The following is a 25,666-nucleotide window of genomic DNA, read 5'->3' as shown; positions in this document are numbered from 1 at the left end:
AGTTTCAAAACTCCACACACCCAGCTCTTGGCAAATCAGGTTTAAGTTGCGACTGGAAAACTGGAACGATACGGAAAGCTATTCCCGCCCATGGAAAGTATGCTCACTCGTATTTTTTATAGTCTAGCAAAACAGGTACTGTACACAACATGTTGGCTCTGTACAGGTTTGATCACACTTGGATGGAAGAACACATGATCTGGTCCTACAGCAAACACAGGAGGTGTGACTTTGTGCCAACACCTTTGATCCATGTGAAGACTGAAAGTTCAGTTCTTGGTGAGCAGGAGAGGAAATTTTTTTTTCTCACATCTTTTGTAGATCAATCAAACAATAGCACCACGGGAGGTAAAAGCAGCAAGAGACCTGAACACTTCAGAGGCACAGACGCAACTCTGGTGCCTCCAAATAGTCTGTTACGTGTATCATAGTGCCAAATAGGATGTAAACACATAAATAACCAGATAAGCTGGTGAAATGTCCCTCCAGGGTGCTGGCTTTCATCTCAGGCCTGAGGTCATGAAAATGTTTTATCAACAGTAACCTCATGGATTTCTATTCCCAGAAACGTGAAGAAATGTTTTCCTGATTTTCTTCTGATATCAAGATTTTATTTTACAAACATCTCATCGTTCTGTAGAAGCCTCCCTGATCCTGATGCAACACGGCTCTCGGCTGACCCTGTACATTCCTGACGTGCCTCACCCTGTGGAGCTCCTGGCAGCAATGCTCCATCCATCACTGCACCCACTGTGCCAACAACAAGGTGCTGGTCCATCTGTAGCAACCTGCATTACAAACCATGATCCTGTTTACACAGTGAGAGCCTCAACAAACACACGCCATTAATTTGTCTTAAATCTATGAGTTCTGTGGCAGAGTGTAATTCTGCCTCTGAGGTCAGTGACACCATGCTGTACAGGTGACCTATATGAGCTCATTTCTGCCCTACACAGATCATTTCACAGTTAGAATCAAATATTTGACAGTTTATTTTTGTCTTGTGAACACCCATTGGCACAATTTAGGCTGGGTTACTTCAGTACATGGTGTTTACATTGCTCCAGAATGGTCAAACATGCGTGCAGATACTTTTGAACACAATAATAACATGGATGCGTGAATGTGCCCACCAACAGGAACTCTGTCCTTTTGTATCAACACAAGCTCAGCCAGTTTGTCTCTGCCCTGTTTGATCAATGAAACATTTCTGCAGCAACAGATAAGAAGTCAAAACAAAAACACTGCGGTTTTTGTTGCCCCTGTAACAACCTACTGTAGTTGCCCTGTATTTATTTATAGCAGCTATCAGGATTATCTTATCGCGCATTCATACAGTACAGTCTGCTGCATCTGTGAATTAAAGGGTGAATTACACAGAAATGAGAAATATTTACCAGGTACAGTCAGGACAGCTACAGGCAATGTAGGAACGTGTGAATACATTTTTTCTTTTTTTTAATATTAGTAACAAGATGTGTGCTGCATGTTGACACCTCAGCATAAAAACAATGCTTCCTATGAAACATGACCCGCCCTCTGATTGGTAGTAATAATAACATTACATGCCACCAAGTAAACCACTCATGTGAAATGTAAGATTAGACAACAAAGCTCTAATTCCAGAGAAGTTCGGCCCTGCAGCCAAAACAAACACACCACCCATCTCTGAAACATCCAGCTAGCGAATAGCATATTTATTAAATACAGCTGCATTTGTGCTTAGATCTCTTAGCATAATTGCTGAAGGTTATTGTGTTGCTTTTGTCTACCATGTACAACTGAAAATAAATCCAGTATCTGTACTGTAACTTTAACTTATTTGGCACAAGGACAAATATTCAACTCCTCCCGTTCAATGGAAAAACCAACAAAAAACAAAAACCAGTTTAACTTAATAGATTTATTGCTATTCTATTTTCTTGAGTACAGTCAAAGTACAGTGAAATTGTTCGTATACATACGCCTTTAAATTGTTCATAATGAAAATTCTAATATATCATATTCAGTACCATGTTCCAGTTTTACTGGAAAGACATTACATAAAAATGTAAATCATCAACAGATTGTTCAAATGGCATCTTAAACAATCTATAAATCTCTAATACACATTACAAACCCAAAATCAAAAGAATACTAACTCGATTATGAATGATCCTTCAACAATTTAAGGCATTGTTATTTAGTAAATGTATGTACCTTACTGTACATATACATGTTTCATTACAGAATGCATAGAAATCTTGTAGTGATAATAAATGTATCTTAAAAAAAAAACTTCAAGTTGACAGAAGTAGTTTGGCTGTCATTTTACATTTTGTGTGTGAGGCCTCTCTGCTCTTAGTTACAGTATAAGCAGTAAACCATGTTGAACCTTCACCAGAAAACTGCTTCAGATACAGTCTAATCTAAACTGTTACAACAAGATGAGCTCTAACACATTTCATACAATTTCATATACAGAATGCGTCCCTGCCCCGAATAATGTATCACTGTATCATTGTATTATTTAGCATTTGTGTGCTAAATTAATGACTTAAAAAACTTCGTTTACAGTAAACAAAATCCACATTTTACTGAATAAGAACAATATGTAGCGATTAAACAATTAACAGGGTTTAACTTCAAAGTAGAAATTATGTGAAGTCTAGTTTTTAGCTTATATAGTTCGATAATCATATAAATACTTAATGTTTGGTCTAAGTTTTTCAGTAGTTCTGCTTAATTTGTGTGCATTAGGTGGTACAGAAGTTAAGTCATGTGATGGCAGTAAAGATTTTATGTGCTTGACCCAGAGTGTTATTCCTGAAATGTCAGACACATTGAATTTGTACCAAAAAAGTGAAGGTATATTTTATTGGTTTTTATCCGCAGCACTTATTGTATGCTTGAGTATATTGCGTCGTGCCTTTTGCTGTGTAGCGTGCATGAAATAATAAGCATTCCAACTGTAGTGCAGACTACATCTGTGTCTACTGTACACTGAAGGAAACACACTGAAATGCTGAGGATGTTTTGCTTCCTGTCATTCACTCTGGTGTGGAAAGTCATTCTCCTGTTAACCTTTACTCTATGTTAACTACCTCCCAGGTCCAGCTGCTCCTCCCTCATTGTCTGTAGTGCATACCATTTTGGCTTTACTCCCAATCTGCTACTCTATGCTCCCACTGCAGTGTTGTGTTTTTCCCACCCTGTTCCTGCTTTAACAGGAGCTGGTCTGGAGGTTGCCTTCAGTGAGGATGGAGGTGATGGTGGACGGATCATAGAGGCTGTCGTCATCATCAGAGCTGACGGCTAATGAGTCCAAAGCCGGCCGCATTGCTGCCTGAGTTTTCCTCCTGGGAGACAAGTTCACCATTTATCAATAACTTCCATTCATTAATTCAGTGGAGCCACTCTGGCCTTCCCCATAATTCTGCACAGTGAACAGTAATTATCCTGAAAGTGATAGTCAGAGTGCGCCCTCTGCTGGTTGTATAAGGGAACAACGTGTACTTTGTTGGCACTAGTTCGAGCTTTTTAGTTATTTAACTTCCCCTGGTGTTACAAGACTACCACTGTTTTATATTAATGAATAGCCCTTTTCAGATGTGGGCGATTGCTGGTATGTTTCACACACATCACACTGCAAAATACTGCACCTCAAGGGGATTGTGTGAATCTCTTCCAGGTGTCTCACAGTGCGTCACAGATAAAGAATCTGGGCTCTGATAATTACGTTGTGTTGGTGTCTCTCTTACTCACACATACCACTGAGATAATCTGGCTGCCAGGAAATTTCTCGTATAATCATTAACAAAAGCTCAAACTGGGAAACAAAATCAAAAACTGAACTTCTTACTTGAGCTCGGTCTCCAGAGCAGCGACTCTGGTCTGCAAGGCCTCTTTGAGCTCCATCTGCTCCTCCATGTCTCTCTGAGCTTTCCTCCTAAGGCCATCTATCCTCTCCAGCTCTGTCTCACTTTCATCCACTTGCCTCTTTAGAGCTTTTACTCTCAGAGCAAGCTGCAATAAAACAGACATTTAAGCGAGGTTTGACTGTATATATCTCAGTGGATAAAACAATACATGGTGAATGTTTATACCTGGTCTCTCTGCTCAGTGTGTGTGTGTCGCTCCTCATCGAGTGTCATATTGAGATCTTTTAGTTTCCTCTCCAAACGACGCTGAGATGCCAGCACAGAGTTCTTCTCTCTTTAAATAAGGGAAGCAAGGTAAGTAAGACTTGAAAGCAGGTAAACGAGTAACTCTTCATCTCTGTTTTTATCTGTACCTCTCTTCACAGCGCAGCCGTTCTTCCAGCTCCTGCATTTTGTTTTCCAGCTGGGAGACTCCTGCTGAGGAGCGAGACTGGCCCTCCATGTCAGCTACACGACTCCTCAGCTCCTTGAGCTTTAGACAGACAGGATTTAGAGTTAAGTATGTAATTTAATCGAAAAAGTGTGGTCTATCCACACTTCAGTGGAAGTTCAGCCAGAGGAATGTCTTTGAATTTCATCTAACATCATGACAAGTACAAGTACAAGACATACATGTCTCTCCATGGCATTCTTATCCAGCTCCAGGTCTTGTTTGGAGGACCTCTCCTGCATGAGCTCAGAGCGGAGCTGATCGATTTGATCCCTGCCCCTGGCCACTCGATCAGTCAGCATCTCCACACTGCTTTTCTCCTCCTCCAGCTCCAACTCCATACGCTTCAGCTTGTCCTGAGAAACAAGACAGATTATTAAAAAAAAAAGAAAATAAATAACTTATAAATAGGACATACAACTCTACTTTTTTAAGCTCATTATGATTTTAATAATTTTCAACTGGAGCACATGTGCAGCATACATGTGTAAAGCAGGCCGATGTGTATAAAGACACACAGAGACAGTGATGCAGAATAGAGCTATCAAAAGCTGAGAGCCCTGTTTCCATGGTTTGCTGTCCCAAACCAGCAGGTGTTGTACCTCCAGGATGCGAATCTCCCGGGTTTTCTCATTGAGGCTGTTTTTGCTGGCTTCGATCTCTGACTCTAGGTGGCGCAGTCTGTTGGTGAGGAGCTCTTTATCCAGCTGGTGGTTGTCTCTCTCCTCACATACAAGCAGGAGCTCCTTCTTCTGGCGTGAGATCTAAATGCATTTGTCATAATATTAAAAAAGTTACACTGAATGTTCATCATGTGTAGTTTTTGAATGTTAAATCAGACACATTATCAGCCAAGCATGTTTCATAAATATTATATATCTAAACTATTGAACAAAAACTGCTAAGCACTCCAACACTCAAAACACAAACATTTAAAACACAGGACCGTACTTCTTCCTCCAGTCTCCTCAGATTAATCTGGCTTCTTTCCAGCTCAGACTGTGTGTCGTTTCCATGACGTTGCACCTCTTGTATTTCCTTACGTGATCTCTCTTTCTGTTCGTCCAGCTGAACCCTGATCACCTGTATCTCCTCTCTTGAGGACAAGGTCAGAGACTCATACTGACACAGGGACAAGACAAAACAAAACAGGAATACATTTTTGTGTAGTGTATGCTCCAATTAAAAGTGAGAGCAAACCAAGCTGTGGCTTCACTATTTGCAGAATGTATCCTTCTTACCTCTTTGTTGAGTTTCTCCAGAGCTCTTTCCTGCTGTCGCTTGATTTCTTCCAGCTGGCTGATGGTTTGTTTGAACATCTCTTTGTCCCTTTCTGACTCCTCCACACACACACTAAGTTCACGGTGCTCCTGACTCAATTTAGAGGATTTTCTTTTGGCCTCATCTAGCTCAGACCTCAGGCCTCTCACCTCTGAATGGAGGGCAAGCTCTGCCTCTGAGCTCTCTGCAGCATTGGTCTGCAGCTGATTCTGAGTAAACACAGGAGTCTATCACTTCCAAGGGACTAACACACTCAGGACAGTGTCGTATATGAGGATGCAACCTTACCTCTAGTCTTGAGAGTTTCTCTTTGATGCGAGTGTTTGCTTCCTTCTGCTCCTCCTGGGCATCTTTGAGTGAGTTAACATCCATATGAGCTCTGCTCAGATGTTTTTTAGTGGTCTCTAGTTCCTCTCCGGCTAACGAGAGTTTTTCTTTAAGCTGGCTAGTTTCACTTTGTGCCTCACCAAGCTTCTGCTCCAGATCTGAGATTGTGGCTGGGTCTGGAAGCTGTAGGCAGGAAGAATATAACCAATAAGAATATATAATATAACACCACTACACAACTACTCATTCAAACATAAATTTCATGTTATTATTATCCAAACAACTTAAGCATTCTATTCAACATTACAAATGTTAGGATGCCAACCTGTTTATTTTTTTCCTGAGCCTTGGCAAAGTCCTCTTTGACCCTCTGTAGTTGGTCCTTTAGCCTGTCAATTTCATACTTCAGTTCAGCCTCCTGGTTCTGGTGAGATTTTTTCATGGCGATGACCTCCATGACCTTTTTGTCTAACTCTGTCCTGTGTTTCTCCACCTCAGTCTTGGCCTTCTGAAGATCAGCACCGCAACGCTGGAGCTCCTAAACAGAAATGTAACTAAATGACTTCCTTGTTAAACCAAACATACACAAAACATGTACATATGTAGAGTGTATGGCTTACTGCACCTGGTTAATAGTCTGTGTCTTGCTAGGGTCCGGTATATGTTGTTTCATGTTGCTTACTTTCTCCTGGAGCTCCTTGATTTCCTCCTCAAATTCCTCCTTCTCCAGGCGAGCTTGCAGGAGTCTGAGAAATATGCACATACATCCACTCTTAACAAATCGTATATCATATAAAATTGCTCATTATCTAATCAATAGTAGGGGAATATAAAGTGGAATCATGATGTGTCTGAGCAATTTACTTTGGTGTAGTTAATGAGCACATAACTGATTATTCAATCTTCACACAACAAGAAATAAATCAGTACTCCCTGCTACCACATCAGTCATTCATTTTCACAGGGAAAAGGTCTAAATTCTGGCTAAACAGACACATACAGACCATCCACACCACTCATCTGCATCTGGTTTTGGAAATTCTCTATGGGAATGAGTAAAGTATCTTTCTATCGGCTTACATTTGGAATTCTTAGTATCTGAATCCACGGTATGGATGCGATGAAAAAATACAAAAATATAAGTGCTTAGCAACAGTCATGAATTTGGGCTAAAATTCATGATTCAGGAGAATGGAGTGTGAATGGCCATGACACTACAGTGAGACAGATGTTAGCACAGTTAGCCACATCTACAGATCTGTGTACTGCAACTAAACATAAATGTTGTTTAACTAGCGACTCTCACTGTGGTTGAGGGTTGCTGGGTGGCTTTCTGACAGAGAGAGGGAGAAACAGTGACCAGATAGAATGAGAGAGAAAAAATGGATACACATTAGTAGTAGTGCAAAGTGACAATGAAAAGTGGCAAAATCCATGTCTAGGCAAACACAGGTTAGAAAAAGGAACTTGTTAACAGCATATTGTCTCAATTGTGGACTCACTCTTGTTTAGTTGTTCGAAGCTCGTCTCGGGTGGAATGAAACTGCTCCATCCAGTGGCTGCTCTCATCTCTACAGTCCTCCAGCTGCTGCTGTAAGGAGCGAACTGATGCATTCACTCGCAATCTCTCTGCCTCAATACCTGCATGAGACTTCAGTAGGAGACAAAGGAAAATAAGAGCCTGTTGTGCTGAGTTTCTGTGTGTGTTCTCAGTCGTTTGCCATTGTCTTAAAGAGATCACATTATAATGTCTTTCTTTCTTTTGGCATGAGCGTGCTCACTTTGCATGTAGCATTTTCTCTGCAGACTCCACAGTCTCTGCATTCAACAGGGAAGTTCATGCTTTCATAACTGTACTTAGAAACAATGCACACAATAAAACACTGCCCTGACATATCCACAAGTGATCAAAATTAGAGAACAACCTACAATTCCCTAAATGTCAAGGTCACTGCTCAGTCCTATTTGAAATTTGTCAAACAGGAGAAAAAGAGCAGTTTTAAGCATAATTCCTGAGTTACATCTATTCTGACTGCTACACATATAAAATTGAGATATTTGAAAAAGAACACCGACAATCAGAGAACACTTTTAGATGCCCCATGTTATCCGTGGCAGTGGTTGGGCCTCTTATACAGCTATGAGTGAATGACAGTGAATGCAAATGTTAATGCGAACCTTCTTCAACAACATGCATTTCCTTTGCTTCATTCTTCACCCAATCAGCCAGCAATTCGTGCAGGCAACAGGCAAAGCAGTTCCTTGAAGCTCAAAACATTGAAACAATGAAATGGCCAGCCCATGGCTGCATATGTGCTGATGTCATTCAAAGAAAGGGTCCGTAAACTTCCTACTAGTTGCTGACTTTTTAACCTTTAAAAAATTAGTTGTAATCTTTCTCTGTGCTAATCTTATTCATACTTTCTGTAAAACAAAAGGTCCCTTGGTTATTTTGTAAAACACTGTTCTAGTAGATTTGTATAGCAATGAAGCAATGAAGATTGCATTAATTGCGGGAAAAAAGAGAGAAAAAGAGTGTTTATAAAGTGCTCTCTAATTTTGATCAGCACTCTATGTACAATGTGGGCTCTTGTGGACAGGTACGATTAAACAATAATAAAAGTGTACAGGTGTGTTTTTTGTAAAAAGAAAGAAAAGGGAAAAAGCTTGCCATAGAATATCCTATCACTCCATAAAAGAAAACTTTAAAGGTGTAGGAGTAAGGTTTTATGGATCTGTTTTGATAGGCTGGTTTTCCAACTTAATACATTAATGTAAGTGATGCTGCACACCTGAGACACCTGCTCCATGCTGCTGCGAAGTTTCTCCATGTCAGCACTGTATTGCTCTCGGAGCACTTCAATCTCTTTGTCATGAGTTGCCACCTCTTCCTTCAGAGCGCCTTTCAAAGCTGTAAGCTCCCTCTCTCTCAGCCTGAGCGTCTCTTCCAGCTTCTGTTTCAGCTGGCATACCTCCATCAGCTGTGACTGACAAGACATCAGGTCCTGCAGACAGAAGGAATATACTGTGTTACTGACACTTTTGATCACTCAACCCAAGTTAAATTTGCTTTCAAGGCTCTCTTTGAATATAAAACCTGTAAATGACAAGGTGCATGATAAAAGGCTATTTGAGTGTCTTCTAATTAAAAAACATTCACTAGACTCTGTGGGTGTATTTATGTGACCATGCATCTCTGCTACCGTCTTGTTGCCATTGTCTTTTCTCATCTCATCTTGAAGCTCAGCCAGATGGTCCTCCATCTCTCTCACCCGTGACTCTGCATTCTCCCTATCCATACGCAGCTGAGTCAGCCTACAAGTGAAACAGGACACACAGTAGTGAATTATTCTTTGAATTGGAATGACTGACATACTTTGTTTTATGAATGAGTTACAGTAGCTGCCTGTTTAATAAAACTATTTCTCTCCAACAATTGTACCCCTTCCAAGTTGTCTGTGTGTTTGTGTGTGTGTGTAACTGTGTCCTCACTCTGATTGTGTTTCATTTAATTCTTTTTTCTTCCGGTCCAGCATCTCCTGAAGCTGCAGATTTTCATCCAGACAGGACTCTAGCTCAGCTTTCAGAGCAGGATCAGAGTTGCTAACAGAGTCCTACACACAAGCAGACATGATGAATAAATGAGAGCGGTGAAACGTGAGACCTCAAGTGGCATAAACAACGGGCTTTTAAGAAACACTGTAGCAGGCTTGCATTTGCCCACCGATCAATATGCATAAGGGATTAAGTTCTTAAGAGCTATTAAAGATTAAGACCTGTCCGGCTTCCTTAAGCCAACATATAATGAGTCGTTATTGAAGTTAGATGATCGTGTGTGTGTCTGTGTCTGTGTGTGTGTGTGTGTGTGTACCTCTGACCAGACCAAGAGGCTTTAAGGATTAATCAAGGGATTAATCAGAAGCACACTCGAAGGAACCCCCAGCCCTCCTGGTGAGATTAGTTAAAAAGGCATAAAAACTCTCGAGGACAGTTTTCTATTCTCAACTAACCACTTTGGATGGCAAAGCTATTTCCTTCACTCTCCTTTCGAGGAGACTTGGATGAGTGTGTGGCAGGGAATGCAGTCCCTGCAATTAGAGCTGAGTGAATTTGGCAGGTACCTCTCTGAATGTTAAATTCCTCTGATGGCAGCCAGGTACATTTGGTAGAAAGACTTTTAAGGGTCATCCAAGACGCAGACACAGCAACTAATGCAACTAAACCAAACTAATGCAAAGGTTCTTCACACATTGTTTTGTGTGATACCGATACCAATTTTGTTTTTTTAAGTTTTTGGACAAGCAGAGAAAGAAGACAAATATCCTTTTATAACCTGCAGTCATAAGATACGCCTGCCTTCTCTCTGTTTTTCCTCCCTGTTCTACTTACCCTCCTTTCTTCCTGCAGGGCAGTCTGTAGTTTAGCCACCTTTGTCTCAAGCCCCCTTTTTTCTCTCAGCCAGTCTTCCCTAGGGCTTTCTTTAGGCTGTTAACAAAAACAGATGTAAGCGGAGTCATGTATGTAAACTGTCTCTTTACTAAAGAGCCGAAGAACAACTCCTCACAGAATTCATTTTAAAAAGAACAAACCTTTAGGCTCTGAAGCTTCTGAAAGATGACCCTGACTTTGTGTCTAATGATAACATCACTCTCACTTGACCTGTAGGAAGGTGAAAATGGCCATGTATGATAAAATTACTTTTTCTAGTCATTATAATTTCATTAATTTCAACCTTACAAGTAGGCTATAACAAAGCAGTATCAGGAACATAAGAATGGTATACCCTTGTCTCAGGATGTTGTAAATTGTCCTCATGACCTGTTCCTCCTCAATGCTCATCTCTGCACTCTGCCCCTGGTCCAGCAAAAGGTCAGGGGTCACCTTAAGACACAGATCAGACAACTGCTCTTGCAATGTTGCCATCTTCATGGTGTCTGGAGCTCACTGAAAAGCAGCAGTAAGGGCCAATCAGGAAATACTTAATATTTACCTGTGCGTCCGTCAGATTCGTCTGAAGTGGTTCCTGCACTGGAGTCCAGTAATTAGCCGAGTGTCCTGGACTCCTGGAGCCCTGGCTGCGTCCCAAGCTGCTATGAGTTGAGGATGGGGGTGAGGTGTAAGGGTTGGGGTTCAGATGAGGTGAAGTATCTCCTGATTGCTGTTGTGCAGGAGGGATTCCTTTCTGCTGGCTTCCAGCATTATTACCATCAAATCTATTTATTAATTTGTTGACAGCCTGTCTCTGATAAGGGTGAGGCTCATTTGTCTGTTGAAGAGAGTCACAGTATGACTGACTGTTTCTCAATGTCCCCAAAGACTTGTTGAGGCCTGTCTGATATGAACCACCCCACATATTTCTTTCCATGCCCCTCTCTCTATCACTGCCCTGCCAAACATGCTCTCTCTCAGCTCTTACTCCAATTCCCCCATCCAGATTCCCATAACTACCAGACTTCCCATCCCCTGGTGGTCTCGCCAGCTGGAAATCCTCATTGACAACACCTCCATCCCTTTCTAGCAATGACCCATGGGACTGAGCCCGGCGTAGTGCCCCACCCTGCCCTCCTCCCCCTCCTCCCCCTCCTCCTACATCTGTCCCCTCTGTTCCTGGCTGTGCTTTTTCTCTCCTCCTGGGAAGACTGGCATAACCAGAGGGGTAGTCGGTCCGAAGCTGAACCCCATATGAGTCTCCCTTCTCTCCATCTTTGAGGACCACATATGGCTGGCCAGCAATGCCCTGCACTCTGACTGCTACCCCATATTTTGAGGTGGTCTGAGACTTTGTCTTGGGTTGGGAGCCAGGCTGCCCTACACCGGTCTCACAGAGGTCATTGATGAACCGGATCTGAACACCATAGTCCACCGGAGTCTTCCGACCTGAAGATGGTGCACTCATGCTAGTACCACACCAGAGAACAGAAAAAAGAGGAAATATAATGTGGTTAGAGCACAGAGAGGAAGTAGAATGCCAGGCTACATATTTCCATTATTACTATCATAATTTAAAAATGTATATATCCAACCAAAATACATTCAACATTAGACTCACTGGTTAGACTTTATTGCCACAGCAAACTACTGTATTTCCCTAAACCCAGGTACAGACACATTTGAAGGGATTACACAGGGCCACCAACCAATTATTCAATGGACAAGCGGCTCTACTCTACTTTAGAGGTTATACCCATAGGGTTATACCTATCTTTATGACCTCTGTGACTATGCTATTTTTTAACTACTGAAACCCCATTTTTTTCTACTAACTAACCTGATTCATGCAACCACAGCCTGAACCCCTTTAAGAGCAACAGTGGCAAAGAAAAACTCCCTTTTAACAGGAAGAAACCTTAAGCAGGACCTGCTGATAGTTGGCCGGAAAAAGGAGGAGAAGAAGTAGACAGCACAGAGAGGATGAAAGAGAGAAAGAGAGGAACAAGTGTGCACAAACATCACAGATTACAGGACAAACATGGCAGGTTGTAGTTGTTGCCAAGCAAGCTGAAAGAAGTTTATATTGTAGCTGATGTATGTATCATAAGTTAATTATACTAGTAGCCAATCACATCAAGACATGACGCTCTGCTATCAGTACACTTAGGTATATTTTCTCTGCATTATGGGAAAAACATACCAGTGATTGGGCAAAGTAGGTTCAATAATATAATATATAGCTCTTATTTTGGACTGGATGCTTTATAATTGTTTATTTATAAAACATATATAAAATATAATTATTAGGCCCAAAATGGCTTTAACTTAAAAAAAATGAAACACAGTGTGCTTACCAAGTAAACACTCATTCACAAGCAACCTTTAAATATAAAAACTCAGAGTTCTGCCTTTACTTCAGACAGATACAGAGACACAGATTTATAGGCAGTAACTTAGTTTCTGCCTCTTGACTACTTATGTGGACTTTGTCCTTAGTGCACTCCATCAGTCATTAACCTGAGAGCAGTGAGCGCACACCCACATATCACTTTCCCCTTGTAAGAACCAGCTAAGCCTTTCCAAACTTTTGGAATTTTCCCAGTCAGATACCAAGGCTAATTCCCCCACCAAAACACTGGCATATTAAATATTTAACTCTCACTGCAGTTTGTGGACTTTTGTTTCTCTTGACTTCCTAATCCACAACTGTGTAAAGGCTGATGTTGTTGTTGTTAGTGTCAGTCTTGTTTTGCAGTAATATTGCCATGCATTCCAGGTATTACCTCGACTGAGTGATCCTGCCTTGTGTTTAGTAAAGTTGTAAGACCACACCCCCATGTCATTACAGTTCATTAAACTCACTCTAAATCCATTCTGATCTCCCCACTCTGCACCTTTCACTTTGTCTCCACGGTTTTCTGAGGTGAGAGACAGAAAGGGAGGGCAGAGTGGGAAAGGGAAAAAACGTTTCTTCTCTTATCAGTGCGTTGTGTGATACAATCCGAAGTCAAGCTGTTCCTGTGAACAACCTCCTTTACAGAAACGACTGACTGATTTTAGAAGCTGCACAGCACAAAATCAGCCAAGCTAATCTTAAAAAGGATAAAAATAAAGTCAAGAAAAAGTCCTTGCTGTGCAACGAGATGGTGTCATTCATGATGACATGATTGACCTTCGGAGGCATCTGTCCACTGGGGTGCATAAGCACTGTCAGTAGACAGACCTACTTATCAGATGTGTGCAGTTAGTCGATTTTTTTCCAGCCTTTGGGAATCACAGAGGGAGCACTGTGTCACAACACATTTGTGAAGTCGAGCATTAAGTCTGCAGCCCACTGTCTTAACACCAAGGTCAGGCAAACATGTCATACACTGATGACTGTGGCAGACATGTCACAACACATACATAAAACAATGCCAACTGACTGTATGTGATGTTCATCTTCAACTATGAGCAGAAACATTTTTCCTCTCTCTGGATATCAGTTAATCTGCATCCTGTCATCTTTTGCTTTTTTCACTTGTCACAGAGGACGGTCTGAGCGGGAAACGGGGGTAGGGGGGGTACCCATCCTATTGTCCAGCTGATGTGGGGCAGAAAATGAGGGCAGCAATTCTGAGAATGCTAGAATGACCCCTTCTTTTTGCTTCCCACACATAGTATATCATCAGTAAGCAGGTTTTAATAACTAAATCAGTGTCCCTGCACCACTCCCTAAACCAACAATCTTTTCATACACTTTAAAAATAAATGTTTTTAGATCATCATCATATCAAACAAGATCTTTTGACATATACTGAGGATATGTACTTGAAGTTACATGTAAACCTATGATATTCTGACACATAAAAATATATCATTATTAATTGATCATAATGAAAATTATTTAGAGCTCTAAACTTAGTTTTCTTTCAACAGACCAGTTTTTCAGGGTTGCTTGCCCACCCTTGTCTGTTGTATCTGGAGCTTTAAAAATCAGCTGCCAGTCATGCAGCTACCCCACAGTTATGCCGACAGCCCTTGGCCTCTGGCCTCAAATTGAATTCTCACACAGTAAATCAAATTGGAGTGGCTTCCCTGTTAAGACCTGAGATGGAATGGGAAATAGAATTAAGAGGCTGGAGTACGTGAGGAGAAAAACGAAACAACAATGTGGAATCAGGCTGTGTTTCTGCTGACTCACAGAGTCCGCATGTAATCACATCATCGCTGTCCTGGCCCAAAACTGAAACAGCTAGCGATAGTGTAGCAATGGCTGAAGACTACTCTGTGGGAAAAAATCTGAACAGATTCAGTCCTAAGTGGCGGATAACTTTCAGAAAAAATACAATACTATAGAGAAGAGCAGCTAATCCTTGCATGGCTTTTATGAATTACTATCAAAATTTCAGGATGTGGACTACTTGTCTGATTTCTGAGACAGTTTACAGCACCTATAATGTCTACATGTGCTATGCCATAAAGAAGTAGTTTGCCCTCTTTCTTCACAGTGAATGATTAAGTTTTACAGGCGTAATCTGGAAAATACAAACGTGAGGGTGTGAGTAACAGCGATAAATGTTGCTTACTCCTACCCTCACACTTAGAGGACAGTCAGCCACTCAAAAGTACGCTCCCTCTCCATTACATTCTTGACATAAAACCAAACCCTTATACTCTCTCCAGCGGTCAATCTATCCTCTTTCAAACTCAAACAAACAGCCATTTATTCCTCTTTTCAAATCCAAAGGACTTCATTGGCATAACAAAGAGAGACCTCAGTGTTACCAAACAGTACACAAATGACACCATATTAGGAGCCCATAAATATGCACCTCCCTTTTCCCACATTCCTGACACTTGTTTCTCTCTGTCCTTCCAGCTTATATAGGCTGAGCCAACGGGCTGATTTAAATCTATTTATATATTCACACAATGAAACAACGTTTATGTGTTTGTCCAAGGTTAAACATTGAAATTACACTGTGTTTGTGGGTTAGCAGGCTCAGTGCTATAATTAGTGAAATTCGTGACATGACTCCATGAGCCTTTCTCCACTTCAACACTATAATCTGCCTTGCCCTCTTGGATGTGTCATCAGTTTCATCTGAGCTGTGAAAAGATCCTGTGGGTGCAAGCAGACTTCAGGTGCATGTTGTACTGTTTATTTGTCGTTTACCCTGGTGTTTTGAATGTGGTGAGACCTTAGAACATTAACACTGTTGGAAAAGTCTTTTGAGTGCAGTTTTTTCCATTAACGTTCCCACAGGTGTGCACATAGTTACATCTTAAATGCATAAACACTACACTGAAACATAATTTAAAAACATTTAGCGTAAAATTAAACGCATAGTTACAGAAACGCACTCGTCGTAACGACTTTAACACACATTTCTTATTAATTTCACATCACCTACACGGACAAACCCACAAGTTATCCTAGAGACATCGCTAGCAATAGCAGTAGATGTCTTGTCTGTTTTCTGAGCCATCGTTAGCTTCGTTGCTAAACTAGCAAACAGAAAAAAACTAACTTATAAGAACGCAGTACAACGATAACAACTAAATAACTGACTTTGTCAAATAAATAATTACCAGACAGCAGCAGAAACACCGTTACAAATACGGGAACTAACTGTCAGACAAAAGTCGTGTCTGTCTGATTTTGCCGTCTGGCTATGAGACCCCAACCCAACCGTAAAGTTACACGTTTTTCTCAACTTACTCCTCAGCTTCTCTTTGACCCTTCGTCTCCTGTGTTCCGGTGAATATTAAATGTTTCCACAGACATCCATTAAAAGTCCACACAGAAAAGTGGGTGGAAAAAACAACTGCTACGCAAATTGAAGCAGCAACAAGTTCATCATACTGCCTGGCACTGCAACCTGTTACCTTTTGTCAGGGATGTAACCGTTCCGCCCAGCCCTGCAGCAGACAGCTCTCTGATTGGTCCGAGATGCTGACGTGGGTGGGACTATAGATAAAGGCTCGGCTCGCTATTGGTTAGATTTCTCCGTCAGACACTCATTGTGTTAGTGACCTTTTTGCGCTGAATATTACAAGCTGTGTTCTTAGCCCGGGTGAAATAAAGCTCCTGGATAAACATCACGTTTTTAGAACCAGTGATGGATCAAGGTGAATACAGACTGAGGGCTCAGTATATCTGTTTCTCTCATTTGCCAGCAGATGGAGCAACTCTCTACCAGCTGGCAGAACAATCACCACCCAGGGCTCTAATAACCCAATAAACAGAGGATACATGTAATATCTTAATCAGTTAGACTACATTTGGATTGTAATAGACTATACTTTTTCACGATTTTATGGCGTTATTTATCTTTCCAGACACCCATTTAAATGGATTTCCTAGTAAGATATGTATACAAAATGCCCAAATATTCATTATTATTTTTATAATACATGGATTACATTGACTGGATTATGGGGAAAAGGTGGTGTACTATAAATCACAATGTAAAGTGCATAAACAAATGTGTCCATGTGTCTCGCTACAAGTGTCCCCTAAGTTGTGACGTCTATAACGTAAGTGTCACATGTGGGGTGTGATTTAATTGTCTTGCATTAGAGTAAAAACACCTCTCCGCCCCGTGCACACAGCTCCTCCCCAGAATCCAGCGACATCCCACAGTCTGCGCACACCAACTCTCCTCTCCATCTCATCACTTCGGCTGGTCGACAGACTGGACGCACTACTTTACTCTCCGGGAATGGGATCTTTACTGGGTTCGAAGAAAAATTTCCAGTTCTTTCGAGTTTACGCTCTGCAGAAGTTACTTTTCAAATTGCAGGGATAGTTGTTGCTGCAGGTGCAGGGTGACAGCAACAAAAAGCCACCGGCCAATGATCTCCAAGACGCAGAAGTTGTCTAATCGTAAAGAGGGTTCAGACGTTTGGTATTTGCACAACAGCAGAAAGAGCGCTCTGTTAAATTAGTTTTTTCAGAAAGTTATTTCAGTTGATGCGTAAAAAGAATAAGTGTGCGTAAAGTTGGAGCTGTTGCGCAAAACCGTGTTCCAAGTGGCGACTAATGTAACAAAAAGTAAGCAGTTTTGTTCACTCTTAAAATCTGTGAGAAGTCTTTATACATTGCCAACCATGGCAAAATGGTTCAGAGATTTCCCTATCAACCTGAAGAATGGAAATGAGAGGGTACGCTCGGCCTCTGAATCAGGTTCACAAACTAGACCCAAGCCGTCCTTTTCACGAGACAGTTTAAAAGGAACTCAGCGTAAAGATGGAGGAGTAGGGGGTTTGTTGGCAGGGAGAAATAGGAAGAATTCAGCCACAGAGTTGGGTCGCAACAACACAAGTACCGGTGTTTGGGATAGTCTAACATCTGGGAAAGGGCGCAAGAACTCCAAGATCGAGACTGGGCCATCAGATGAGAACCGACAGGTCAGGACCTCTAGTCTTGCGCAAGCCTACATCAGCAGGATGATCAAAGTCGACAAACAAGACAAGACCCCCAAACTCAACGGGATAACTGAACAGAAGCTGCCAGAGAACGAAAAGGCCAAATCAGACATCAAAACAACGGTGAGCAAACAAAAGTTTATACATATTTAATTTGCTGTTTGTTTACCTTCAGCATACACATTAGAAGCCAATACTGCACTGTGCAAAAAGCCAACTTGGTTGTAGGCTTGAGGTCAATGCTTTCCTTTGTGTTTCGCTTCCCCACCTCAGTTCACAGCCCTGTATTCAGTTTCCATCGCTCTCAAAAGTACACAATGCAGTTTCACTACATTGTGTCACATCAAACAGGCAAAAACAATGCACTGACCTCTTTGCACAAGTATTTCCGCTTGTCCCTCCATTACTTGTCACTCAGTCATGGACCTCACTAACACACACATATACACACATATACACACATACACACACTGTATGTGTATCAGATCTCTCTCCTCCTGCCTGTTTGTTGTCTCAAATATAACACCTGAATAGGTAGTGTCTCAATATGTGCTTTTCTCCACAGCTGATTATCCTGGAGGACTATGCAGACCCCTTTGATGCAGAGAAAACCAAGGAGCAGAGAGAGGCCGAGAGGGCAGGAGTGAACGATGGGTACATGGAACCCTATGACGCTCAGGTCATCATCACAGGTAGGAGTCATCAGCTCAACTCTTTTACACTGTCAAGATTTTTTAGGGTTTTGACAGTTCTGATTTATATCAGGATATGCTGGCATGCTATTCCATTCCAGTAAATGTATTTATGAAATAGCATACCTGCACTCTATCTGCTAAAGCCTTATTTATATGTTATATAGCATGTCTGTCTGTATGTCTATCTTAGTGTCTCAGCCCTTCTTAGCAAATTATAATTTCAAAGCCAAGCTAGATCCTCAGTCTCTACACTGACTCCCCCCTTTGGCGGTTGCTATAGTAACAGTGTTGTGCAGGGACAATGGGTGCAGCTTCCTCTTCCAGCTTCCTGTCTCCAGCCTCTGTTTCCTTTGCCCCATTCTCTTGATAGGACGTTGGCCCTAGTATCCCCCACCCACCCCACCACGTGCATGCACACACACACACACACACACACACACACACACACATTTATGGTTCTCTACATGTGACAAGAATTGAAAGACAACCCCCCCCTCTCTCTCTCTCTGTCACCCCTTCCTAAAAATTCTACAGGTTTCCCCCCCTTGGTCTGACCCAATCACTTCCCAGCAGTCAGGAAGTGGCCCAGTCAGTCAGCCAATCAGCAGCTGTGTTGACCTTTTCTTCCTGTAACTTCATTGTTTAGTGACACAATAGTGCAGACACACAGGCTACCTGTCGGACAGCAAAGAAACACAACAAGAAAAATTCCCCAAAACTGAAAACAGCGGTCAAAGAATACATGATGTAGTGGAACCAAAAGAAATACTGGTGCATGTGACAGCAGACTGACAGATGAGTGTTGACATAATGACAGAGTGTGTGGAGTAGTATAAGCTTGTGAATGTTAGCTTCAGCTGATGGACAGGTTTTAATATTTTAAACCCTAATCTAACAAAGTTGTGTGATATAAAGTCAATGTTTAATGCGAGTGTAAAAAGTTATATTTTTTAAAATGTATACAAAAGTCGTCATCTCATTTAAGTAACTAATCACTAATCCTCTTGCAGAGGTTCGCAGACGGGGCTCCAAAGACCTCCTAAAAGTGTGTGTCCTGCTGGACCGTGGCCAGAAAGAGGGCAAGGGAGAGGAGGGAGTGCCTACACCCCCAAATATCTATGACACACCCTATGAGGGTGGACTGGAGGGCGACAGTGAGGGGGTGTGGATCCCTGTCACACGACCAGATTCTGACATCCGTCCTGCTGGGGAGTACGAACTGCCCTGGGAGTGGAGAAAGGAGGACATTGTTAGAGCCCTGTCAGGTAGAGAAAGGGACACAGGGAGCGGTGGGTTTTTAGGGTGTGGAGGAAGGATGCCATGAGTTGTATTTGTACAGTGCACACACCACAACAATATTGTGTTTGTTTTAGAGAGGAAACCAAACAATCCCTGTGAATTAAATCCCAGAGATGTGTTTACTTTGGTGACTCTGGCGTGCTTTGATAGGATTTTATTATGAAAGGTTGTCATTCCTGTTTCCTACAGCTCAGTTTGAGGCAGTGGATTGTTCTCCCAGTAAAGACAGCAGTTCAACCTCCGGCCGCCAGCAGCAGCAGCAGCAGCAGCAGCAACAGCAGCAACAGCAGCAACACACCCTAAGGCAGAAGAACTGGAACCATAAAACACTTGTCTGCTCTCCTCCATCATCTGCTTCTCCCCCCTCCTTTCCATCCTCTCCTATTCTTAAACTCTCCCCTCTCACAGCACCATCTCCTTCCTTCCCCACACTCAAGCTCTCACCCTCCTCCAGCCCAAATAAACTTTCCCCTCCGTCTCCTACATCTCCCTGTGCCCCACTGGATGGGGAGATGGCCAAAATGGACCCCAGCCTGCCCCTGGAGAAGCAGAGGTAAGCAGGCAGAGGGCATGCTCTGTGTTTGCCCTTTGAATACTTCTATGCATGCAAGGAGTGAAATTACAGAGAAGAGCTTGAAAAGGAGAGAGAAAAAAGTCAAATTTAAGTAAGAAGAGCATGAGCAATGAGCAGCATGATGACCATCAGGTATAAATCCAGCCTCACCGCCTCATGTGCATTTGTCTCTTATGCCCATGGCACGTCCCTGACTAGGATTAGTGGATTGGAAGGATTTAAACAGATGAGATGGAGATTGAGACATTTGGTGGATGCCTGTGTAGTGTCAGTCCTTATTAAAATTAACCACAGTTCTCATTACTTCTGCAGAGTAAAAGGCAGCACTCTGTATTTGTAGTAAAAGAATATTCTTGCAATATTTAAAATAGCTTCTTGTCTCTTTTATTATGGAGAAGAGCGCCCTCCACAGATTTAACTGAAAATCAAATTCAAAGTAATCAGGCAGATTTCCTTCAACATCTGCACTGATAGGTTACATTCTGATATAATGCTCTATCACATAGAAAGTCAAATTGAGTCTGTGTTAACAGTGCTGGATAGACTTTGTTAAACAGACAGAAGAGACTCAGTTTAACTGTAAACCATTATCTTGTTGAGCATGGCCTGGAACATGCTCACAGCCGGTTAGCATTTGTTCCTCGCATGTTGTGTTTGAATGTCAGCATGTTTTTTTTCCTCCCAGCACCAGGGCTGCACACAGCCCGTTTATATATGGCTCACGCCTGTAGCTACTGTCGGCTCCACCTTACGTTCTTACAGGCATCCTTTGACCCTCTGCAAAGCCACAGACATTTTGTTCATTTTATTTATCACGTTACCATCTCAAGTTCACCTTTGTTACCTTTGTAATTTAAAACTGTCTCCATTTAGAATGAATATGTTGGCATGTGTCATTCCATCAGCCTCTCTCTGTCTCTCTCTCTTAGCATTATCACATATCAGTAACTTGACATCTGACTTAACTCCATATGTCACAGTGCTATATGTCAGTGATCTCTTGTGTTTTTCTGTCCTCCCCTCCAACCCCCCCTCCCATTGCCTTTCCAAGCTGGTACCATGGCAGTGTGAGCCGGCAGCAGGCTGAGGCTCAGCTGCAGCGCTGCAGGGAAGCCAGCTTCTTGGTGCGAGACAGCGAATCAGGAACCAGCAAATACTCCATCGCTCTGAAGTGAGTGCATTGATGTGTATGTAGTGCATGTAATTCAGCCTGTATATAATAATGTATAGGGTTATTATGATTACCTTCCCCTGAACTATAATCTCTGTTTTTTTCAGCGTATCAGAGTTACAGAAGTGACAATGATACATAAATATTATGTGTGTCTTCTTTACTAAGAATGCACATAAAATGGTATGATATATTCTGTGCTATATTTTCAGTATATAAAAGCATTCTCTTATCTCCCAGTTGATGTCAATTATTGATCTCACTAAGTTCTTTAGCTAGGTTTTGAGGCATTACTAAGGAACTACAATAGCTGCCATTACACATAAGGTGTGACAATGTGTGCCTTCTGTAGAGGAGACACTTGCCAGCAAGCGTGCCAGGAACAGGTTCTCAAGGATAAAGGCTTAAAAAAAAGGCTGTCATGCTATTCTGTGTGAACGTCTGAGAGTGTGTTTATGCGCCTGAGTGCACATCTGTTGTGTGCTGTTCATTCGAGAGTCCACATCATTAACCCCATTTACACATCCACTGAACTCACAAAAATGTGTAGCCTCATTTGGTGAGAGATAATGTTTCTATTTTTCAGCATCTGTGGTTGTGCCTTCTAACAGTGTCTTGTCCCCGTCTTGTTCTGTTAGGACCAGTCAGAGCTGTGTGCACATCATCGTGGCTCAGACTAAGAGCAGCAAGGGCTTGGGCTACACCCTGGATCAGAGTAGCTGTGTCTTCTCTAGTATCCCTGAGTTGGTGTATCACTACTGCACACACAGACTGCCTTTCACTGGAGCAGAGCACATGACCCTGCAGCACCCTGTGCCCAGGCCACATTAAAGAGGAGGGGCAAACACACACACACACATTTATGTCACAAATGTGCACAGACCCTCACCTTAAAAATGTGTATGCATGATTAAAACGATATGCTGCTTTGAATTCTTTAGTGCATGCTCCACCTAGTGGTCAATTTCAGACACTGCAATAGATCGATCACTTTATCACACTGCTGACTGTTTTCAATATAAGGTCAACAGAAACACAAAAAGCACATGCACACATCCTCTACTGAGTATAAGCCACAGCTTGTTATATCTGCCCCACACCTTAAAATTCAATTATTTCTTCAATCCCTGATATGATATACACAAATAGCTGCATTTATTATAAACTACTTGATATTTGAAGTACGCTTTACCTTACACAATGGTGCTGACATCATCAATTAGCATGGCATCCAGTTAGACCCTGCCTGTAAGATCAATACACCTGATTGGAGTATATTCATTCATCCATCTGACATGTCAATCAGCCTATTGATCCCTTCTGAAAATCAGACTAATTTTCCACCTGCTCCGTCTGTCAAGAGAAAGAGCTTTATTGATTAGATGATTAGAGCTAGTGTACTGGGAGGGGTCTCATAATATTACAGCAGCCAGTCAGCAAAATGATTTGAATGTGTGTACAACTGTGCAAATAGATATGTGAAATTTAAATGACCGAGGGGCTAGAGGTTTGTGAATTGAATGATGTGCTTTAACATAATAATGTACCTATGCATATGTATGAAGGGGTTTATGGATATTCTGTCATATTTTTACATTAATCTCACAGATGTGAGCTGTATATTATTGTTGTAAAACATTTATTCAGTAAATAAAGTGCTATTCATTTTAACTGAACCACAACATTGTTATTATTAAGGGCAAAGGTAACTGCAGGGTACAAGGAAAAAGCAATGCAACAGAGATGAGAAGCTAACTGGACTAAATCTGTTGGCTTTTCTTTTGTAGCTGTAAAACCATTGACCTGAGTGTGAAATCAATTACAGTGACACACACACACACAGTCACACGTGTTATAAACAAACACTGACAAACCTGAGCACACACACACACACAGACTCAAAATGCATACATAAATAGTGTGCACACAAATAGCTTTTACTCACACAGTAGCAAAGGTGGTGAATTTAAATCCCTGCCAACACACACACACACACAGGATGCTAGAAGCTTTATCCTCACAATGATACATAGAAGCATGTGTTTGTGGCAAGATATGTCTTACCAGTAAACACCAGTTTTGATTTGCATGAGCACCTTTTACAGAGTATGTGTGCATGACTGTGAGTGCATGAACCCATGTGTGTGTGCATGTGTGTGTGTACATGCAGCTCTGTTCTGTTCTGTGAGTGTGTTAACGAGAAAGAGACACAGAGAGAGAGAGAGAGAGAGAGAGTCAGAATTTTTCTGTTCAGGGATTACCAGGTTGCCATGGTGATTAGTTAGAGTGAGGTAGGGCCATCTCTACAGGGAATGATGAGAGGGAGGAGAGAGGAAGAAAAAGAGGGAGGAGAGACAGCCTGCCATATAAAGCGAGCTATGAATAATCGTAGCCATAGTAGCAAATAGGTCCCCCCACAGAATATTCAGCTTGGTTTATGAATGGAGAGCAGCAACATGTAATGTAAGTAATTCACTCCTCAGAGGACACAATGACTTTATGACGCCTTCACAAAGGGTCAAAGGTCACCGTTGACTTCAGAACAAATAAGTGTCTTACTCATATGAATGTTATGTGGCTATGAACCCATGCTTTGTGGTCAAGAAGGTGTCCTTAATATTGGCTATTCTGCTCTCAGTATGTCACAAATGGCAATGTTACACAACAGGAGACAACACAAACTATCACCCCTCCTTCCATCCGTGTGATCTGTTGTGGTGAGTTCTCTATGTTCTCTTAATTAAATCACAAACTAGGTCAAAACAAACAAGAGGCCTGAGGTACTGGACACATTATTCTTGCAGTGCTTGTCAGTATGTTTTTGGAAATGTTGCAGTCAATGATTATCTGGCCCACAATGTGGCCATGGTTCTACATATCATTGCAGTGCAGTGAATATTATTTTTAAGGAGTAAATATAAAATTTGTAAAGTTAAAACAAAGTGTAGTAATATGGTCAATGTTTATTATTATATAAAAACATGAACACCTTTGCACCATATGACACTCTTTCACCACGCACGGCTGAGGCTTTGTCCTAAACAGCAGATTCTCAGATAGCATAATTTTTTTAGGGATGATATAGGCAGGAACACAGGTTATGCAAATCTCACTGTTAAATGTGCACCAGTATTCTCTCTGCCTCCTTCCTCTTGACATTGACTCATATTCTATCCACAGGTGCAAAATGGTATTACGAAACAGTCTGTGGCTATAGGCTATAATTCTCCAGCGTTTGTTGGCAAAGTATGAACAGCTGTTTAAGAAATGTAATGGAGCAAAAAGTGTAATGGTTTCCTCTAATGTGTGGCATAGAAAAGTTACTGAATATAATATTCCACAACTAAACTAATAAATTCTTTGTCTTCTTCTGTTAATCAGTCTGTGATTCATAGCTCAGATTTATATGTGTTTCCCAGACATGACAGAGCCACAGGAAATAAGTGCAGCCACTAGAAGACAGAATGACAGCAAGAGAGGAAAGGACAGAGGAAAGGAGAGAGAGAGAGAGAGCGTGTGTGAGGGGGTGTTAGAGGAAGACAAGCACTCGTGGGGGTCCCAGCTTTTAAATAATTCAGAGAGAGACTCACAGCACTCAGTGCAGAGGAGGAGCACTGTCAGGTCAGCTCATTCACTGCAGAGAAGAGGTAGAGAGGAAGAAAGAAGAGGACAGAGAGGGAGGGTATAAAGATAGCATGTGAAAGGAAGACATTACCGTGGAAGAGTTTGCCTATGTGTGCATGCATTTGTACATTTGTGTGCATTGTGTGCATTTATGCATAAGTGTACGCATAAGTGTGCGTTGTGTTGTGGCAGCTGCACAAGTGTGTTCTCGTGTATGTGTGTGTGTGAGTGATCAAAATAGACAAAATGAAGGAGAAACAGGTCGCTTTCTGGTTTCTCTTAGTCACCACGGCAACTGCCTCCTCCCTGCATCCTGCGCTCCTGTTTACTTTGTTTTTTTTCGTCCCCCATCCTTCTCTTTCTCCCACCCACGCTTTTTGACTTCCTTCCTCTCCCTCCCCCCCTGTTTTTTGTGTCCTGCACCCCTATTTATTTGCTGCATTCCCTTCACCCCTCATCATCCAAATTGATTTATATGTTTCTTTCATCATCTGGCACGTC

At 41.8% G+C, this 25,666-nt stretch overlaps 2 protein-coding genes across 3 annotated transcripts; one reads left to right on the top strand and one right to left on the bottom strand.

The window, feature by feature from the left end:
• Positions 1-1,888: 1,888 nt before the first annotated feature.
• Positions 1,889-16,250, bottom strand: cgna (cingulin a). 2 transcript variants are annotated; one of them, XM_028426163.1, is made up of 20 exons: positions 16,094-16,250; positions 10,949-11,855; positions 10,742-10,839; positions 10,548-10,617; positions 10,348-10,443; positions 9,451-9,572; positions 9,162-9,273; positions 8,751-8,963; positions 7,461-7,609; positions 6,584-6,704; positions 6,284-6,496; positions 5,920-6,141; positions 5,592-5,840; positions 5,302-5,472; positions 4,953-5,114; positions 4,533-4,706; positions 4,274-4,392; positions 4,086-4,194; positions 3,842-4,005; positions 1,889-3,338 (listed from the first exon to the last, which is right to left on the bottom strand). In XM_028426163.1, exons 2-20 carry the CDS (start codon positions 11,852-11,854, stop codon positions 3,203-3,205), a joined length of 3,606 nt encoding a protein of 1,201 aa, XP_028281964.1. In that variant the 5' UTR covers position 11,855; positions 16,094-16,250; the 3' UTR covers positions 1,889-3,202. The 2 variants fall into 2 exon arrangements, with proteins under 2 accessions (XP_028281964.1, XP_028281965.1); XM_028426164.1 differs by having other exon boundaries at positions 10,742-10,812.
• A 782-nt stretch (positions 16,251-17,032) lies between these two features.
• On the top strand, positions 17,033-23,217 carry she (Src homology 2 domain containing E). The gene is made up of 6 exons (XM_028426446.1): positions 17,033-17,925; positions 18,368-18,494; positions 19,508-19,762; positions 19,986-20,349; positions 21,422-21,541; positions 22,180-23,217. The coding sequence occupies exons 1-6, from the start codon at positions 17,485-17,487 to the stop codon at positions 22,370-22,372; spliced, it is 1,500 nt and encodes a 499-aa protein (XP_028282247.1). The 5' UTR covers positions 17,033-17,484; the 3' UTR covers positions 22,373-23,217.
• Positions 23,218-25,666: the final 2,449 nt, after the last annotated feature.

This window comes from Parambassis ranga, chromosome 16 (assembly GCF_900634625.1).
Source record: "Parambassis ranga chromosome 16, fParRan2.1, whole genome shotgun sequence".
Taxonomy (NCBI): Eukaryota; Metazoa; Chordata; class Actinopteri; family Ambassidae; genus Parambassis; species Parambassis ranga.
Note: the sequence above shows the minus strand (reverse complement) of the source record. Positions and strands in the feature narration are given on the sequence as shown.